The sequence below is a fragment of the Epinephelus fuscoguttatus genome, linkage group LG11, assembly GCF_011397635.1.
Source record: "Epinephelus fuscoguttatus linkage group LG11, E.fuscoguttatus.final_Chr_v1".
Taxonomy (NCBI): domain Eukaryota; kingdom Metazoa; phylum Chordata; class Actinopteri; order Perciformes; family Serranidae; genus Epinephelus; species Epinephelus fuscoguttatus.
This window is the reverse complement of record NC_064762.1, coordinates 987,537-999,742: the sequence shown is the minus strand read 5'-3', so window position 1 is coordinate 999,742 and position 12,206 is coordinate 987,537. Positions and strand designations below refer to the sequence as shown.

General features: G+C 47.0%; 1 protein-coding gene across 2 annotated transcripts; it reads right to left on the bottom strand.

The window, feature by feature from the left end:
• Positions 1-1,069: 1,069 nt before the first annotated feature.
• On the bottom strand, positions 1,070-11,818 carry ubr7 (ubiquitin protein ligase E3 component n-recognin 7). 2 transcript variants are annotated; one of them, XM_049589760.1, is made up of 12 exons: positions 11,659-11,818; positions 11,145-11,286; positions 9,836-9,969; positions 9,578-9,638; positions 6,376-6,471; positions 6,226-6,279; positions 6,026-6,131; positions 4,441-4,517; positions 4,110-4,274; positions 3,835-4,000; positions 3,669-3,730; positions 1,070-1,419 (listed from the first exon to the last, which is right to left on the bottom strand). In XM_049589760.1, the coding sequence occupies exons 2-12, from the start codon at positions 11,262-11,264 to the stop codon at positions 1,327-1,329; spliced, it is 1,134 nt and encodes a 377-aa protein (XP_049445717.1). In that variant the 5' UTR covers positions 11,265-11,286; positions 11,659-11,818; the 3' UTR covers positions 1,070-1,326. The 2 variants fall into 2 exon arrangements, with proteins under 2 accessions (XP_049445717.1, XP_049445718.1); XM_049589761.1 differs by having other exon boundaries at positions 4,441-4,511.
• Positions 11,819-12,206: the final 388 nt, after the last annotated feature.

The window sequence follows — 12,206 nt, the reverse complement described above, 5'->3', positions numbered from 1 at the left end:
TACTGGGACAAGGACAGTAGGCCAGTTAGATGTCCTCGTCCAGCTGGGACTGGAGCTCCACTTCACTGTGCATGATACTGACACTGCGGAGCTCCAGAGTTTTTAACTCCTTCCTGTCCCCACAGACTGAGACATGTTCAGAGATGATTAACAAACGGCTCCTCTGTTGTCTTAACGGGAAAAAAGTTTTTTGTTTTGTTTTTTTAATAAATGTAGGTTTTCCAGTGTGGTTTTAATACTCAGTGAGCTCCTAAACACATTTCTATCTTTGATTTTTTTTTTAACTCGTAATAAGTTCGGTTCATGTTTTATCCTTTTTATGAAAAGCGTCTCAACAACAAAAAAAAAAAAGTGTGAAATCTCTGATGTTGTTTTCTACTGTGACTTTTGACTCTGTGACTCTGAGGCTTCATCATGTGGTCCCGCTGTGTTTTCCAGCTGATACCTCCCAGTTCTCCCAGTTCCAGTCATCTGCAGCAGCTTTTTTCAAGAAATTTTTCAGGCCAAGATAAAAAAAATTATTTCAGTGTGTTGAAAGTTGTAAACATCAGTGACAGAAGTTCTGACAGTGACTGACTGTGGGAGGAAAAACTTCAGGGAGTCACCTGTCAGATGAGACCACACATGTATGTGTACTAAAGACGGACCAAGAACAGCTTCCAGTTTACTCTGGGTCTGTCTTACACCCATTTCCCACAGTCATGGGCTGGTGAGGTTTGGTTTGGTTTGGCTGCAGTCCCTACCCGCATGAGGGTGGGCGGCCTAGCTTTTGGACGGTCTGTCTCCAACGCATCTAAACTGAAAATGGAAACACAAATGGACGTGACATGGCTCTACTGGACGTGGCCAAGACTGACAATGGAAAACATTATTGGAGAGGAGTTTTACACTTCATTATAAAGTTTAACTATAGTTCATAAACTTTATGTTAAAGACATCTTTTTTTTCCACAGTGATGCAGCTTCAGTTCAGACTCTGATATCTGACTGCAGTCAGGATGTTTTATATTAGAAGGAAAACACTGCAGAAAGTTTTTAAGCTGTTGATTTGAAACATGAGCGACTCCATGTTGTTGTTCAGCCGATTGAGTTTTATTAGTTTTCATTAAAAAGGAAACACAAAGACGACACAGACGGACACTGATGTCAGTGACCTCTCACCTCTGAAACAGACGACATTAAAACAGGAAGTCCAAAAGCTTCAAAATAAACTGCAGATAAAAACTAAAATCCCGAAGAGGAGGAAGATAAAAGATGGAGGACAATCGCAGTCAGGAGGTGAAGAAAGGTCAAAGGTCATTTCAGGATTGTTGAAGGTCAAAGGTCATCAGGTGCAGTAGAAGCGCCCGGCATCGTCTCGCCGTCTCTTACGACTCTGCTGCTGCTCGAAGAACTGACGGATGTCGTCAGGAGTCACCACCTGTCAGAAGACCAGTCACATGACATCAGCAGAGGACAGACAGGGTGGTTTGAAAATAAAAATGTGTGATCAGTTTGTCATCACAGAGAAATGTGTCATTAACCACACAGACTCATTTAAATCATGAAAAACATCTCCAAATATAAAAGAAAAAAATTCAAAATTATGACAAAGTATTATCGGATCTGAGACGCTGGGGGCGTGTCCTCTGTAAGAGCTGAGACTAAGGCCCAATTCCAATATCCCCCCTTGTCCACTACCCCTTAGCCCTTGTCCACTACCCCTTGGCCCTTGTCCACTACCCCTTGGCCCTTGTCCACTACCCCTTGGCCCTTGTCCACTACCCCTTGGCCCTTGGCCCTTGTCCACTACCCCTTAGCCCTTGTCCACTACCCCTTAGCCCTTGTCCACTACCCCTTGGCCCTTGTCCACTACCCCTTGGCCCTTGGCCCTTGTCCACTACCCCTTGGCCCTTGTCCACTACCCCTTGGCCCTTAGCCCTTGTCCACTACCCCTTAGCCCTTGTCCACTACCCCTTGGCCCTTAGCCCTTGTCCACTACCCCTTGGCCCTTGTCCACTACCCCTTGGCCCTTAGCCCTTGTCCACTACCCCTTGGCCCTTGTCCACTACCCCTTAGCCCTTGTCCACTACCCCTTGGCCCTTGTCCACTACCCCTTGGCCCTTGTCCACTACCCCTTGGCCCTTAGCCCTTGTCCACTACCCCTTGGCCCTTGGCCCTTGTCCACTACCCCTTGGCCCTTGTCCACTACCCCTTGGCCCTTGGCCCTTGTCCACTACCCCTTGGCCCTTGTCCACTACCCCTTAGCCCTTGGCCCTTGTCCACTACCCCTTGGCCCTTGTCCACTACCCCTTGGCCCTTAGCCCTTGTCCACTACCCCTTGGCCCTTGTCCACTACCCCTTGGCCCTTAGCCCTTGTCCACTACCCCTTGGCCCTTAGCCCTTGTCCACTACCCCTTGGCCCTTGTCCACTACCCCTTAGCCCTTGTCCACTACCCCTTGGCCCTTGTCCACTACCCCTTAGCCCTTGGCCCTTGTCCACTACCTCTTGGCCCTTGTCCACTACCCCTTGGCCCTTGTCCACTACCCCTTAGCCCTTGGCCCTTGTCCACTACCCCTTGGCCCTTAGCCCTTGTCCACTACCCCTTAGCCCTTGGCCCTTGTCCACTACCTCTTGGCCCTTGTCCACTACCCCTTGGCCCTTGGCCCTTGTCCACTACCCCTTGGCCCTTAGCCCTTGTCCACTACCCCTTAGCCCTTGGCCCTTGTCCACTACCTCTTGGCCCTTGTCCACTACCCCTTGGCCCTTGTCCACTACCCCTTGGCCCTTAGCCCTTGTCCACTACCCCTTAGCCCTTGTCCACTACCCCTTAGCCCTTGTCCACTACCCCTTAGCCCTTGGCCCTTGTCCACTACCCCTTAGCCCTTGTCCACTACCCCTTGGCCCTTGTCCACTACCCCTTAGCCCTTGGCCCTTGTCCACTACCTCTTGGCCCTTGTCCACTACCCCTTGGCCCTTGTCCACTACCCCTTGGCCCTTAGCCCTTGTCCACTACCCCTTAGCCCTTAGCCCTTGTCCACTACCCCTTGGCCCTTGGCCCTTGTCCACTACCCCTTGGCCCTTGTCCACTACCTCTTGCCAAGGGGGGTATTGGGACGGGCCCTAAGAACAAGCTGCTGCAAAGTGAGACTCTGGTTAGCAGCTAACACCGTAGCACAGTCGCCTGAGCTAAAGAACGCAGCTATGGACTCTGGTTAGCAGCTAACTGGGTAACACACAGTCTACAGCAGCACATCACACACACCCTCTAAACCGAAGAACTAGAGCACCACTGCAGACTGACGTTTGTATGTTTGTACTCAAACTTTAAGCTTCAGCAGGTCAAAGGTCAGATGAAGGTCAAAATCCGGCTTGGAAAAGTAATCCACCAGCTCCGTCTGACACAGACTCCAGGCCACCGCTCCCCACTCGCAGGTACAACAACGCAGACACGTGATCGGGACCGAGGGTACGATGACGCTTCTCTCACATACACACTGGCCGTCTCTCTCTCATTCACTGGTTTATCTAAACTTCTGTGTCTGTGGTGTCAGTGTTGGCGGGTTATTCCTGATTGGATGATTGATTGATTGAGGGTGTGGTCTGTGTGAAACATGAATGAATGAACCTTCTGAATGGAGTAGTGATGCCATTCTGAGTGGTCGCTACAACCTTCAGTCTTAACTCACCTTTCCTTCTGCTGCGAACCTCTGCAGGAAGTCCTTCAGTTCACTCTTCATGTCGTTGTACCCTGAAAGACACAAATGGACATCAGACAAACATGGCCGACAGACACTGGTGGAGCTGTGGGACTTGTAGTTTTACATGAGTTATTTGTAGTTTTGTGTGTAGTACCGTGGATGATCTCCAGCTGCTGCACTCGGTTCAGGTTGTCAAGAGCCGACATCAGAGGGTCGTGTCCTTGCTGTCTCTGTTCGTTGTTCTTTCCTTCGTTCTCGTAGGCGAGGACGGTGTCCGACTCATCCAACAGGAAGGACAGGCCAGCTTTAGACAGACACTCCTGAGACACACAGAGTCATGAGCTGTTTAAAGCAGCGATCATCAACTGGTGGCCTGCGGGCCGACTCATGACCTGACAGTTACATCATCAGTCCCTCTGTGAGTTTTACCTTGCAGGTGCTGCAGGAGCAGAGTTTGGAGCGCCACACTGACGGCCAGAACACGGCTCCTGATTGGACTCTTTTCTGACCAGTCGCCTGCAGCTGCTTCAGTCTGCAGCTTGGCTCCGCCTCCTCACGGCTCCTCTTACAGCTGGGTTCGATGACATCATCACCCTGACAGATTATGAATTATTAATCAATCACCTTAATCACAATAAACAACTACAGCTGTAAGGGATGACATCATCACCTCACTCCAGTTATATGTTCATTGATTATGTCATAACCTGCCGTTACCATGGTAACAAACTTAATGAGTTAACGAGTGTGATCCACTCACCTTCTCTTCTTTTTTCGGAAGGTCTGTGTTTGACTCATCAGCTCCTGACTCCTCCTTCACTTGTGCTGCACCTGGAACTGAACAGGAAGTACATCACACAAACAGGAAGTACTTCACAGATACAGAAAGTGTAACAACATTGTGTCTCATTCATGAAAAGTGAGTAAACCTGTGTGTAGATTTGCACATAAAAGCCTACTCTACTAAAAACCTACTCCGGATTCAGGAACGCTGCGGGAAACTCAGATTTGATCGTAAACACGTGTGTATGTTCATGAATGTCAATCCATCGTAAAGTGACAGCGCGCTCCCGGTAATCAGCAATTAGCATAAATCCCCGCCCATGAATAGCCAATGACCACCATATAAGGAGGTGTAGGTGCATCCTGTCGACCTGTCAGTCATGGCGCAAACAAAGAAAGAGAGAGAAAGAAAAAAGAATTTTTCTGAAGCGGAGATCGAAATAATTTTGGGTGAAGTGGACTTTTTTTATTTTCTTCAGTTAGTAGTGGTGTGACAGGGACAGGCAGAGCGAAGGCCTGGAGGGAGGTAACAGATGCTGTTAATGTTGTCTCCGTAGTACAAAGAACCATGTCAGAGGTGAAGCGTAAATGGTTTGATATGAAACTGGAGACAAAGAAACACATAAGCACACACACACAAAAATACAGCGGTCACCAAACAAACATTAGATTCATTTGTGGGGTTTTGAATGAAGTGGGAACGGGAAACCAGAGATGTTTTGTGTGTAATGGATAAACTCTAAATCAGTGATGGCCGTCGGAATGTAGAGCTATTTAACATTTATTTTAACAAATGATACGATAACATATAGCCTAACAGTTTGTATGCATCGTCTTCAAATTATTTGCATCTTAATAGCCTAAAGCTCTGTTTTATACAACGTAAATTAAACATTTTCAAATCAGATCTATCCATTAAAATGATCAAAAAGCCACAAAAACAAACAAACAAAACCGTGTTGTCTCAAATAATTCTTTCAGCTGGCGCGTGCTCCTTCGTGGCTCCACCACCTGCTGCTCCTGCTGCTCCTGCTGCTCCTGCTGAACCCAGGCACCGAGGCCGAAGAGGCTGTGATCCAGCTGTCCTTACGGATATTTTTATTATCATCATTCAACATGTAGAAAGAACGTGTCATCTACTGAGTCGATTTACATAGATAATTCACAATCATGAACCTAATCTGGATCTTAAACCTGCTAATTGCCAACTAATGTAACTAAATGTGTTATATTTTTAATATTTTGTCATGTTTAGATTACGTGTTTCAAAGGCATTGTGTATTGTGTACATAACAGAGCGCAATATGAGTTAAAATTGTAATTTCCAATAGTGACAAGCAATAGTTACGTGCTTTACTAAATTTACACAAGCACTACGAGTGGTCAGGAGCAGGAGTAGATTTTGTTAGTAGCTACGAAAAGATCGGAGCTACTAAAATATTGATGAATGCGGACGTGCACATAAATTTCTGTCTGCGAACAGTTTACACACAAATTCCTTCTGCTCACGTTTCATAAATGAGACCCAGTGTGTTTACCTGACAGGTGAGCAGTGTGTTTACCTGACAGGTGGGCAGCGTAGGTCCAGAGCAGAGGGTTTTTGTTCATACAGGATTCACAGATCATCTCCTGCAGCTCCACACAGTCTGGAACCACACAGCCCAGGTGCTGCACACACACAACCAGGTGAGCTCAGTGACCGTAAGTGACCATCAGACTAAGGACTGTGACATCACAGCTGACAGGTGTGTCAGGTACTCACCCTGCCATGAAGCCAGTCCTCACACACCACACACTGAATCATCTCGTCCTCCACCTGGAGACAAAACCAGCCAATCACAGAGAGACGCAGGTTTAAGAAAGGAACCAAAGCTCACCTGGTGAACAGGTGAGGGGCAGGTATGTGTCTCACCTGGTCGTCTGGGTCTGGGTACGGCCGGTTGCAGGTACAGTAAACTCCAAAGAAGTTATGACTGTATTTGTTCAGACTGTTGACCTCCTCCTTCTCCTGCCACCCACACACACACACACACACACACACACACACTGTGTAAGTCTACGGTGTCCTCACAGTGACCTGAACATGCACTGTGGGAACCACCTGTTTGACTTTTAATGTGACCATCATAATCATAATCATCATCATCATCATCATCATCAGTGCTCATGTAGATTACAGTCACCAATTCAGTATCTGACCAAATGCCTCCTCTTCTGTTCCTGAGATATGACGTTAAAACATGATGATGTCACAGTAAAGCTGACCTTTGACCTTCATTATTTTATCCTGTTAGACAAGTTCGGTCAGAGTTAGTGTATGAATTCTTCAGTTATGAACAAAACATTTTTTGAGGTCACACTGACCTTTGACCACAAAATTCTAATCAGTTTATGGTTAAGTCCAAGTCGGTGTTTGTGCCAAATCTGAGGACGCTCCCTGACAGCCATCTTGAGATATAAAGCGTTTTTGGTGTTCATGAGAATGGCCCAATTCCAATCCGGCCCCTAAAGACTCGAGCCCTGAACCCTCACTGACTTAACTGACGTCAGCTCTAAGTGATTGAGTGTGAGAGTCTGAAAGGGCTCCGGATGCTACAAATAGGAATGGGACAGCACTTATCCTCCTCTCTACAAAATGTTGTTGACACTGGCGGCTCTGGGCGTGATCATTTATCGGTTATTGTCAGCATATATTCCACACACAAAGAATATACATCTATAGATAGATAGATAGATATGACTTCATGTGTGTTTATGTACCATCTTAAATCCTTGTTAATGTAATGTTTCATTGTTTATCTATCTGTTTTTTCGCTCTCCTTCCATAACGTTACCGTTTGCATATCTGCCAACCGTGTTTTCGGTTTTTTTTTACAACACTTCCGGTGTTCCGAGGGCAACCCCTGTATTTGACGTCACAACGCTATGAACTGTGGGTAATTTCCTTACCGTAAGTCCGCATCGATGCTGACCTACGGTAAGGGGGCATAAAGGGCTCACTCACTGACTCGACGATTTGACAGTGGGACAGCCCTCACACACTCACGCACTTCACATGAACGCGCCTCTAAGTCAGTGAGTCTGTAAGGGATCGGTTTGGAATTGGGCCAATGAGACAGATGGACAACCCAACAACATAACGCCTGCGGCCATCAGCGGCACAGAGGCATTAATGACATGTGACTATAACAAGCATCAGTCTGAGGGTTCAGGCGCCTTCAGCCAGCAGCAGGAAGCAGCTCCTGTTGGCCGCAGCGAGCAGGATTTTTTGGCTTCACACCGCTGACGTCACTTCAGCTTGTTTATTTCTGTCTGAAGGAGGAGTTCGACCAATCACAGACGTGTCCCACCATCATCATGTCTGCAGCACTGCAGTAACCGCACACTCAAAGTCACCACATTTGCCCCCCAACAACGTCGGCACTCCCTCCACAGGCTGAGAGTCTTTGGAGTCAGTCAGGAAGTGCTGCTCCTCTTCTACTGCGCCGCAGTTGACAGCATCCTGCGGTCGGGCATCTCAGCCTGGTTTGGTGACCTCAGTGTATGACTGAGGGCCCAGAGAGCTGTGAACATCACAGGAGTCATGCAGCACGCCACACTCGGGTCTATCTTTGAGCAAACCATTATCAGACAGGCCCAGACGTTTTTTTCAGGCCCCGCCCATGTCCTCCATCACCAGTCAGATACTGTGGAGTCCCCCAGTGCAGCTTAAAGGGATAGTGCACCCAAAAATGAAAACTCAGCCATTATCTACTCACCCATATGCCGAGGGAGGCTCAGGTGAAGTTTTAGAGTCCTCACATCACTTGCAGAGATCCAAGGGGGGAGCGGCTAGCACACCTAATGGCAGACGGCGCCCCAGACTAACGTCCAAGAACACAAAATTGAATCCACAGAGTATCTCCATACTGCTCGTCCGTAGTGATCCAAGTGTCCTGAAGCCCCGACATAAAAAGTTGTTTGGAAAAACATCATATGAACTCTGTTTTTAGCCTCATTGTAGCCTGTAGCTCTGACTGCTTCTCTGCGCTCCGCGTTCACGTGTGCGCGCTCAGGGTGATCGGTGATGCACGGTCTCTGAAGAGCAGCAGTCTCATCAGTACTGATGTCCAGATTCTCAAGTGCAGGCATCACCAATTCCCAGTCTGAGCAGCAAAGACTTTCCTCATCCGCTGGCATTGCTTTGCATTTGAAACAACTACACCAGCAGGTTTCCAGTGCTCGACTCCGGTATTCTGCGGCTGGCTGAGGGTTAGGCTCATGAGCTGCGGCGGCTGCTTCGTTCAGTAGCCTGAGTTCCGTCCGTATACTCGGGCTCAAACAAATACGGCTCAACAAAGAAATGCTGTTCCTCCTCAGTTTCAAAGTCTTCAGACATGTTGGGCTGTCCTTTGCTAAAAGACCGTAGTGCAAATGATCTTTTAGCTCTGTGGTTACTGCTGTCTCCCCCTGCGGTGCACGTGTCACGTGATGTAAACACGGGTGAGCATGAAAGCTCATGCTTTCACTGATCTCACACAAGCGCGCACACATGAGCGCGGAGCACAGAGAAGCAGTCAGAGCTACAGGCTACAGTGAGGCTAAAAACAGAGTTCATATGACGTTTTTCCAAACAACTTTTTATGTCGGGGCTTCAGGACACTTGGATCATTATGGACGAGCAGTATGGAGATATTTTGTGGTTTCAATTTTGTGTTCTTGGACGTTAGTCTGGGGCGCCGTCAGCCATTAGGTGTACTCCTCATCCAACAAGATTGGTGATGGTTGCACAAATCGTTATTGCTCTGCCCTTTATGAATTTGTAATTGCTGATTGCCACCATGGTTTTTCACCAGTGTTGCTGCTTTGTAATATAAAGTTATAGATTCATCCTCAGATGGTGTTGATACACTCACATTTCATCAGGTGTGTCCACGTATCTCAGATCGCGCACCACTGTTCTGCACGTACCACAAGTGACAACAGCCGCCACATCCACACTCAACTTTGAGTGCGTCAGCAGTACACTGCATTTTCCTGCACTATGTAGTGTGAACGCACTAGGGCTCTTAGTATATGAAGTGTTTGGTACAGACATCATTGACATTATTGTGTCTGATCTATTGTGAACTCACAGGGTGGAGTTTACACTGCAGCTCGTTGAACTTCCTGTTTCCACAGTCACAGCGGAAGTTCCTACAGAAACCAGAGAAGAAGAGTCAGTGACTGCATGAATCCATCAGCGTCTGTGTCAAATAAAACTATAAGTCTATCCACACGTTACAAAGTCTTCACATCATTGTTTACATGAAAACACATGTTGACTCACAGCAGGAAGTCGTCAGATTAGAACCGACGATACATAAATGTGATTCATTTAAAAGAGCACCGACCTCTTGGTGTAGAGTTCAAAGAGGTCGTGACCTTCATGACACTTGTACGAACAGGCCAAACAGACTCCGGCTGCCTCTCCTCCCTTTGGTGTGCAGGTGCTGCAGGCGTACAGAGCCTGACGCTTCACATAACCCTGAAACACACACAACACACACATGACCATCGCACAATGTGCACACAAGTTGGACCCTATTTCAATTTCATGTTGACCTCACATCCTGTTACCTGTAGGTGGCGCTACACGAGTCATCAATGCAGCAATACATTCCATGGAGTTTATGCATTTTCATGAATGTTGGACATCATACAAAAGAATCAAATATCACTTCCTGTGTCCACTATGTGGCGCTACACAACACCTGCTCATGACACATCAAGTGGAGGCCGCACTGTGTTTACAGGCGTGTTCTAGATGACACACTGACCACCACTGATCATCACACAATGCATGCTGGTGAGATCTGTGTCCTGACTCACTCTGACGTCACGCAGAAGTGGACAATGATGACTTTGTGACATCATGGCAGCTGCAGTTTTTAAAACCAGGAGCTGCAGCTGCTCTCCATCAACTGCAAGACCCAAGGCATGATGGGAAACAGCTGGCTCTCAGCTGATCAAACGCCGGGTTCAGACTACATCACAGTTTCGTCCGGTCCGATGTTCACTATGTCACATTAGACGACTGTGGAGTCATAAAATCATGCCGTGACTTGGCCGACAGACATGACGCACTACGAGTTGGTCCACGACCATCATCACTGGTCGTCTTTTACGACGCGTGTGATGTCATCAGGTTATTTTGTCCAAACTTTATTATTATTATTTCAGTCACTGTGTCTGTTCATGTTCCAGCTGAACCGATGTTGTAGTAATGTAGTAAGTGTCACCAGATGGGCGGAGCTACATTTGAAGTCCTGCATGCAAATTATGAGTCACAGAACCCTCCACAGGAAGTTCCTGCAAATGTTTTGCAATAAAAGCCTCTGTAGAAGATGAAGGATTCTCTCAGCTGACACTGTAAGAGGTGAAGGAGAGAAGTCGTGGAAGACAAAAAGAAAAATCAAACACAGACTTTCTTTTGGGACGTTGAGGCGAGCCAGACGTGGCGTCGGTTGTCGTTTACTATGACACGCTACGCGAGATAAATGGATGGATTACTGCATGACACTCATTATCACTCACAATCTGAGCCGATGTCACATGACGACCACGACATATATTATTCAGTAGTATTCAGAAGAAGAAGTGTTCAGCAGCCCTGACTGTACCTGAGAGTGTGACGTTAGGCAGGTACACGTGATCACTCACCTGAGGATATGAGCAGTGATCAGAGTCACTTCCTGCCAACACGGCTGAAGCTTCTTCCTCCAGCTCCTCATCCTCCTCCAGAACATCGACCAGAGACACCGTCTGTTCCTCTGACATCATCAGCCGCTCTGCAACACTACGTCTGTTACCATAGAGACCAACAGAAACCAGCTGCTGTCACATCTGTCAACAACTGTTTACTGATCGATGTTCTGATCAATAAACACAACAAAAACAGTCTGTTACTGTGATATGAGCCTGATGCTACTGCCTGTCTCTGCTTGTCTCTGAAGAGACGTGATGAGTTGATTGACATGACATGATTATCAAACAGTTTTACTCGGATCATTGATCAGTCTGATCAGCTGCCAACTGATCGGAAAACAATCGATAAACAGGTTTTAAATCAAGCTTCAGTTAGCATTAGTTAGCATCAGCTAGCGTCATTTGTGAACGTGCATCTCCTCCGCAGTGATGCTAATTTTGTTAGCTGCGTAATAAAACACAGACTTACCGAACAGGACCTGTTTACACCGTCTGACCCGGCTGTGCACGAGCCAATAACCCGATCAATAACAGCCAATAATCAGCTGCGCCTGATGTTCAGCTTATCGGATCTTTGTTATCAAACCGCTCGCTGCTGCTTGTTCTGATGACAACTTCCGCTTCATTTCCGCAGATCGTATTTGGCGGCATTAATCTGGGGTCAGAGGTCACCGAGTTTAAAAACAGAAATAAATACTTAATGAAATTATAAAATCAGTCAATCGAAGAACCAGCTGTGTCTCCGTGTGCTGAGAAATTAACTTTAATGTTGGAAATAAACTTTAATGTGACGCGTACTGCACTGGTTCTGTGGTACGTTCAGGTGTCCCACGGAAATCACGTGTAAAACCCACCTCACTGTGAAATGATTAACGTCATTGATCACAGATTAGATTTCTGTTTTATTTCATGTTTGTTAAAAACACACTCTGTGTTCCCACAGAGAGAGAAACGTATTAAAGATGGAGGGTCCTCTGCTACTGGACCACTGTGGTTTCCGAATAAACCCTTGGAGTG